The sequence below is a fragment of the Pelophylax lessonae genome (assembly GCF_965119305.1).
Source record: "Pelophylax lessonae genome assembly, chromosome: 7".
NCBI classification, from domain to species: domain Eukaryota; kingdom Metazoa; phylum Chordata; class Amphibia; order Anura; family Ranidae; genus Pelophylax; species Pelophylax lessonae.
Window position 1 is genome coordinate 74,777,648 of NC_138774.1, and position 8,348 is coordinate 74,785,995.

General features: G+C 48.6%; 1 protein-coding gene across 1 annotated transcript in view; it reads right to left on the reverse strand.

Moving 5' to 3' along the window:
* Positions 1-1,617, reverse strand: part of EHD2 (EH domain containing 2) — a 91,378-nt gene extending 89,761 nt beyond the window's left edge. The window contains exon 1 of the mRNA XM_082263386.1: positions 1,006-1,617. Within this exon, the coding sequence (XP_082119512.1) occupies positions 1,006-1,409 (404 nt within the window). The 5' untranslated portion in view covers positions 1,410-1,617. The remainder of the gene's footprint in view (positions 1-1,005) is intronic.
* Positions 1,618-8,348: the final 6,731 nt, after the last annotated feature.

Sequence of the window (8,348 nt, forward strand, 5' to 3'; positions counted from 1 at the left end):
TTAGTGCAGGGTTTTAAATAGCTAAAACATGGGGAAATGTGCATGTACTGCATATTTATTTTTTGTTTTGCCTAGATATACTGTGTACATTACCTGTTCATGTTTTTAATCATGTCAGAATGATCTCTATACCTATGTTCAACATTAGCACTGTACTTTGTATACTTTAAAGGTTTTACTTGAGCCATCATGTAGTGTGTAATTCCTTCATGCTAGTTTAAAAGAGGTTAACATTAATCTGGTTAACTCCTGCATAGAGAATGCTGCATCCTTCTTGACCCACCTTTTCACCTTGGATCAGTGCCAGGGTTATGTCAAAAGACAGATTTCCATGCCAGTGATTTTTTGCAGCATCAAAATAGCTCACAGAACTCATAATCAAACCTGATCTCAATGGGAAAAATGTATCACACATACAGCGTTTTTTGTTTTTTTAGCAGATTATCTGTCAATCTCAGGCATGAATAACTCTTGGGCAAACCTCTGAATGCTTTAAATAATTCATACTTAGCTTGTAATAATCAAGAACTGCATATACAATCAACAACATCTTAACATGAGCATTACAAATTCTGTTTTGTCTGTTTAGGGTTGCTTAATAGCCCAGTTTTGTGATAGGTAAAGACTGGACCTTTGAAGGGTTTACTGGGGAGAAGTGAGGCCGCCGCCTTATCATTGATTTTCTTGCAGAAGAGGAAAGGAAATGGTTAACTGTGACTACTCCACTGCTCCATGTTGGCAAACTTATACAAATACTCATGTTGGGTACTTGAACGCCCAAGGATGGGCAAATGCTTCAATATATATATTCTTGGAAGAATATCTCCCTGTCCTAAATATGTAAAATTGCCCTTGGAGCGTGTGCCAATGTCACTTTTAGTTAGGTAGGTGTTGATACACAAATATTACCTACATAAAAAGCTCCATACCTTTTTAGGCAAATGTCTTCATTAAACACTAATACAGGAATTGTATTCAACTGGCATTTACGCCATATCTACTCACCTGTTTAAGAAGCTGTTCCCAAAAGGGTTAAGCTTGCGGAACGGTTTGTTGGGATCTACCATGAGGGCATTCCCGGGGATGACACCCTCGGTCTCTCCATGCATGACCGCAATGAAGGAGTCGGTTGTGGGTTCAGGTCCAATGCGACTACCTGGAATGTCCTGCTCTAGGAGGTACTTAATGAAGGTGGTCTTTCCAGTTGAGTACTGGCCCATTACCAGCACCATGGGCTTATTATTAAAGTCAGCATCCTCCAGGGCAGGAGAATGGAAGTCATGGAAGCGGTAGTAGTCTTCCACTGGCTTCAACTTCTTCTTGTACAGGTCTTTGAGACCCTCGGTCACAGTGTGGACGACTTCAGGGGTCTTCTTGTTCTTCTCATTTTTCTTCATCCAGCTGAACATGTTCACAGTTAATGTATATGGACAACAATGTAGAAAGGCAATAAGCTTATTTTCTTATTTCACAAAGCCTTCTCTGCACCTTCTGGTTATATTAATAAGTCTTTTGTCCCCACGCAGTGTCTGCTTAGTGTGGCTCTCTTGCTGCTCTAAGCCTGCACTCCCCTCTTGTGATGTCAGTCTGAAGCTAAGTTAGGTCTATCCCAGAACATCACAGAACCACTAGAAAAAAAGGGCAGGCAGGAACAGGGTGTGTGTGGAGGAGGCAGGAGGGGCAGGAGGGTGGGGAATTTAGGACCACTTTAACATTTCTGTGCAAAGGGTTAAAAGGTTAAGGAAAAGTGGGGGAAGCTTACTTCACGTTCCAAACTGAATATGAAGCCAGGAAAAAAAACGGTGGAAAACAGATGTATTGTGCAGGAAAGAATGTATATTTGGAGAGGAGGTCTGCCCTGTATTCCACTCCCTGGGTGCCCACCCCACCAAAGGAATGTACAGTACTGATGTAACTGTCATGCTGAGTATAATGCAAAATCTTATGCCACCTAGTGGGGTGAAAAGTTACACATACATTTTAAATGATAGAATAATGCAAGGAGGTTTGAACTCAATAGATATCTGTAAACGCCTTTGTTTGGTGCCTGATTGAGTGACCACTGAATTGGTTTTAAGATTGCCAAAAGTCCCATAGTTAAAGGGTCAGACCACCCCAATCATAGCTTTCAATGGATTTTAAAGAATTAAACCACGTCATATATTTCCTAAACAATTTCACATTTAGTGCCGGTTCACATTAGTGCGATCACAGAGATCGCATGTAATTCGGAGCGCACTGCTCCTAAATTACATGCGATCTCTGTGCGGTGCAAATTTCAGCCATACAGTTTGTATGGCTGAATTCGCACCGCAATCGCACTAAACACGCACATGACCCTTTTTTTTATCCGCAGCAGAATCGGATCTTCTTCCCACCTGGCTGCACCCCCCTCTCCTGTCCACCTGGCTGAATCCACTCCTCCACCTGGCTGTACCCCACTCTCCTGTCCACCTGGCTCTGTAACCCCCCCCACCTGGCTGCACCCCCCTCTCTGGTCCACCTGGCTGCACCCCCCTCTCTGGTCCACCTGGCTGCACCCCCTCCTCCACCTAGCTGTATCCCCCCTCTCCTGTCCACCTGGCTCTGTGCTCCCCCTCCCACCTGGCTGCACCCCTCCTCCCACCTGGGTGCAACCCCCCTCCTGTCCACCATGCTCTGTCCACCTGGCTCCGTCCTCCCCCCACATGGCTGCACCCCCCTCTCCTGTCTAACTGGCTCCATCCTCCCTTCACCTGGCTGTACCCCCCCCCCCTCCTGTCCCACCTTACTCTGTCTTTATGTTTACCGGGCTCCGCTATCCCACCTGTGGGCCCGGTGCGGTCATGGGGGGGCCCCGGGAAGGATGGCGGGAGCTTCATTAACATCCATCCACTGAGCCATGACCAGGAAGTGACATGTATGATGTCACTTACTGGACCGGCACTGCCATTCTACAGGAGCTGTCCTCAGGGAAGCACCATCTGTGTTCCATCAGCTGTAGCCAAATACAGAGTAGACATCTAGGGTCTAATAGACCCTGAATGTCTAATAAAGAGTACCTGTCACCTATATGCTATCATATAAGGGTTATTTGTCCCCTATGTAATGGCAATAATAGTTATGTAAAAAAAAAAAAAATCAGAACCCCCGCATAAAACTAACCTGATGTCCTGTAGGGTGCATTTAAAGTGTTGCATATAAAGAAATATAGGGAACTGAAGTTTTTCAACATTTTATTGGTGCACACACGCAAAGCCCCTATAGGTCATCAGTGTAGTGCTATGCAGGAGTTCTAGTGCTACAGTTATAAAATTAATTTCGATTTTTTTTTTTTTGGGGGTGGGGGCACAAGTAGCTGGTCTTGCCTAGGGTGCAAAATAGTCTAGCACCTGCCCTGTTTACCATTGCCCTAGTGTCGCAAACTCTGACCGAGTGGGCTAAGCTCCTATGCCTTGACCTGGAGGGTGAACAAATCCCTCCTGCCTTTGCTGAGCTGGCGGACCAACTTGTTCAGGGGTTGCAGTTTATCTGTGATTCCCCCTTGGATGCAGCTCCCCTGATGGCTCGCCTCTTTGTTTTGGCGATTGTCCTTCGGCGTGTCTTTTGGCTTAAATGCTGGTCTGTGGACCAGACTTCTAAAAAGTCCTTGACTGATCTACCATTTCAAGGAGATCGGAGCTACCCCGGATGACATCATTAAAGGTCTCACAGGGGGTAAGAGTACCTTTCTTCTACAGGCTACTAAGGGTGAGGAACCTCGTCGTAGATGTGGACCTTCCTTCTCGGCTCATAAGAAGTTTTTCATCCCTCAGGGTCGACTGGCAAGGGCTCAAAGACTTTCAGGGCCTCTTCTGGTGTCTCCAAAGGAACCTGGCCTGGCAAGCTGATAGCAGGCTTCTCCAGACCCACGGACAAGGCTCCTTCAGCAAGAAGGTGCACCTATCCTTTATCAGGGGTGGGGGGACATCTTTGCTGGTTTTCGGACCCGTGGACTTCCCTGGTGCAAGACAAGTGGGTCCACGAAGTTAGATAGAGTTTCTCGTTTGTCCCCCCCGGCAAGGTTTTTTCCTTCCAACCTGTGCCTGCCCGCAAACCGGTTACAGGGTCTGTTGGGGGCGGTACAAGACTTGTTCATTCAAGGGGCGATTGTCCTGATTCTGACTTGGGAACATTTTTAGGGTTTTTACCCAAACCTGTTCACAGTCCCCAGAAAGGAAGGCAAAGTGCGTCCAGTCCTAAACTGCTTTGTGCGGGTACAGAAGTTAAGGAATGGAGTCCATTCGAACCGTGGTGTCATCCCTGCGTCAGGGGCATTTTCTTGCTTCCATAAACATCAAGGATGGTTACCTTCACATTCCAATATGTGCCAGTCACCAGCGCTTTCTCCGCTTTGCTGGGGGAGAGGAGCATTATCAGTTTGTGTTCTCACCTCCGCTCCTCGGATCTTCACTAAAGTGTTAGCTCTGGTGCTAGCTTTGCTACGCCAATGGGGGATCGGGGTACTGGGCTACTTGGATGATCTTCTTCTGCGAGCGGAGTCTCCATCGGCTCAGGTGGAGAACCTGGAGATAACAGTACGAACTCTGCGAGAGTTCGGCTGGATTCTGAATTTTCAGAAGTCTGCTCTGGTTCCGTCCACAAAGCTGGACTATTTGGGCCTGACTCTGGACTCGGCTGTAGCCAGAATTCTCCTTTTTTGGACAAACTCCAGAAATTGCAGCATAGGCGTGCGCAGCCTATTGCATTAGGGTGTGCACCCCAAAGCTCAAACACGCATGCATGTATATATATATATATATATATATATATACACACACTTTGTACACATACACACTATATATATATATATATATATATATATATATATATATATATATATATACACATACACACTTGTCAAAAGTATTGGGACACCTGCCTTTACACACACATGAACTTTAATGGCATCCCAGTCTTAGTCTGTAGGGTTGAATATTGAGTTGGCCCAACCTTTGCAGCTATAACAGCTTCAACTCTTCTGGGAAGGCCGTCCACAAGGTTTAGAAGTGTGTTTATGGGGAAGGTTTGACCATTCTTCCAGAAGCGAATTAGTGACATCAGGGACAGATGTTGGACGAGAAGGCCTGGCTCGCAGTCTTTGCTCTAATTCATCCCAAAGGTGTTCTATCGGGTTGAGGTCAGGACTCTGTCCAGGCCAGTCAAGTTCCTCCACCTCAAACTCGCTCATCCATGTCTTTATGGTCCTTGCTTTGTGCATTGGTCTAAATCATTTTGTGGAGGGGGGATTATAGTGTGGGGTGTTTTTCAGGGGTTGGGCTTGGCCCCTTAGACTCTTAGGGCGTCAGCATACCAAGACATTTTGGACAATTTCATTCTCCCATATTTGTGGGATGGCCCCTTCCTGTTCCAACGTGACTGTGCACCAGTGCACAAAGCAAGGTCCATAAAGACATGGACTTAGCATGGGTGGTGGAAAATTAACTTCAAGTGCAATAATTTACATTATAATAGTAACTAAAACATATAAAATTAAGTGTAACAATCTAAAAAATAAAAATTCCAAAGTGCTCTACTGGTGTGAACCTTCCAACTAAAAAGTTTTTGCACTTAAGTTAAATTGTATGGCAAATATCTGTAGAGGGGTTCCACCATCACTGCTAAGTTTTGAAAAAGATGTATGCCTTATTTTCCTTTTGATGTGTATTACAGGTGAAATTACATGTGAGGCACTGATATGGACTGATAGGCAGCACTAATAGGCACTTGCTCTCAGCACTGACTGGCACTAATGAGGCTGCACTGATGGGCACTGATTGGCAGCACTGAGAGGTGGCACTTATTGGCAGCACTGATGGGTACTGATAGGTGGCACTGATAGGCAGCACTGCTGGGCACTAATAGACATCACTGATAGCTACTGATCGGCGGCATTGGTGGGCACTGATTGGTGGCACTAATAGGAAGCACTGATAGGCACTGTTAGATGTCACTGATGGGCACTGATGAGGCGGCACTGGTGGGCACTGATAGGTGGCACTGATGGGCACTGATGAGGCAGCACTGCTGGGCACTGATAGGCACTATAAGGTGACACTGATGGGCACTGATGAGGCGGCACTGGTGGGCACTGATAGGTGGCACTGGTGGGCACTGATGAGGTGGCACTGATAGGTGGCACTACTGGGCACTGATAGGTGGCACTACTGGGCACCACTTATGGACACTAACAGGGGAGAGGGGGAGTTTCACATTCAGCAGACAGTGAGACTTGCAAGAGCCGCTCAGTGTGTGTGCAGTGGCGTACCTAGAGCATTTGGCACCCGGGGCGGATCCTATATCTGACACCCCCCCCCCCCCCAACTTTAAAATTTAAAAACACCCACAAAAATTTGTAATGTGTTCAAGAGTATTTATTGCACAAAATTCACAGCCCCCCATCACAGTGCCCCTTGCAGTCTGCCCTCTGTCTCTCTAATCACAGTTCCCCTTTTTGCACTCTCTGCCTCCTCTGCACAGTTCTACCTTCAGCATAAATAGATAGCTAATATTATTAGCAATGTGTTTGAGTAAGAGATTGGAGACTTGCTAAAGGAGGTATTCAGAGACTGCAGACAGGATACAGTAGATGGTCAGAGACTGCAGACGTGATACAGGAGATGGTCAGAGACTGCAGACATACTACAGGAAATGGTCAGAGACTGCAGACATGATACAGTAGATGGTCAGAGACTGCAGACATGATACAGTAGATGGTCAGAGACTGCAGACATGATACATTAGATGGTCAGAGACTGCAGACATGATACAGGAGATGGTCAGAGACTGCAGACGTGATACAGGAGATGGTCAGAGACTGCAGACATGATACAGTAGATGGTAAGAGACTGCAGACATGATACAGGAGATGGTCAGAGACTGAGGACATGATAGAAGATAGAAGAGCACTAGGGGGGCCGGAGAGCACAGGGGAAGCAGAGAGCACTGGAGGAGCTGAAGGGCACGGTTGGGGGTGGGGGCTGGAGAGAATTAAGAGGGGGTTTGGAAAGCATTGTAGGGGGGTTGGAAGGTGCAGGGGGTGGAGAGCACTGGGGGGGCAAGCAGGGAAAACCAGGGGGGTGGAGAGCACTGGGGGGGGCGAGCAGGGAAAACCAGGGGGGGTGGAGAGCACTGGGGGGGCGAGCAGGGAAAACCAGGGGGGTGGATAGCACTGGGGGGGCGAGCAGGAAAAAACAGGGGGGTGGAGAGCACTGGGGGGGCGAGCAGGGAAAACCAGGGGGGTGGAGAGCACTGGGGGGGACAGGGAGCACTTGGGGGGCGGGTAAGGAAAACCAGGGGGGTGGAGAGCACTGGGGGGGGACAGGGAGCATAGGGGGGAGGGAGATGAAAAGTACTGTGGGGAACTGAAGAGCATGGGGGGGGGGCTAAAGAACAGGGGGGTCTAGTGCACTGGGGGGGGCTAAGAGCACTGGGGGGGATTAGGAGCACTGGGGAGTCAGCAAAAGAAGTTGTAGTGGAAGGGGATGGGACAGCTGCATATAGAGGAATTGATCTTTCCCTATTCTTCCTGCAGGAGGGAGAGGAGGGGAATCAGTTATTCAGCAGCTGCAGAAAGAATAGGGAAAGATGAATTCCTCCATATGCAGCTTCCCCATCCCCCTCCTATCCAGCACACACACTTGGGCAATGGGCACGCACTCACCTTCTTCCCGCTGAGGCTCCGCCCCCTTCTTCCAGCCGAGGCTCCATCCCCTTCTTCCCGCCGAGGCTCCGCCCCCGCTAGCAGCACGGACTGAAGGAGCTGCCACTGCAGCTGCCTTCACACTGTGATGCGGGATCTCAGAGCACGCCGGCTGACACCCCCCAGTGCTTGCCCCCCCCCCATTGGTACCCCACTGTGTGTGTGACACTGTTATGTAATGTAGCTGCTTTCAGGGAGAAAGACCAGCTGTCAAAACTCAGCGGTGATGTCGGGGGTGGGCGGGATCGAGATCGATGAGCTGTCAAACACCAGCCAATGATTGGGCTGCTTAAGAAAGGGGCGGAGCCACATAAACAAAGCAGCCGCCCAGACCCCATCCCATTAGCTGGTGTTTGATAGCTGTTCGGTCCCGCCCACCCCTGACATCACCCCTGAGTTTTGACAGCTGGTCTTTCCCCGCAAGCAGTAACATTACCTGACAGTGTCACACACACTGAGCGCCTCTGGCAAGCCTCACTGTCTGCTGGAGCCAACAGCACAGCCGCCTCTCCACCAAGTATTTCACTACCCTCAGTGCCAAAGATGGAGATCTCGGGAGACAGCCGGCCCTACACTAACAGACACAGGGTGATTAGGGTGTGCCCAGGCTGCAATTTCCCCCCTGCGG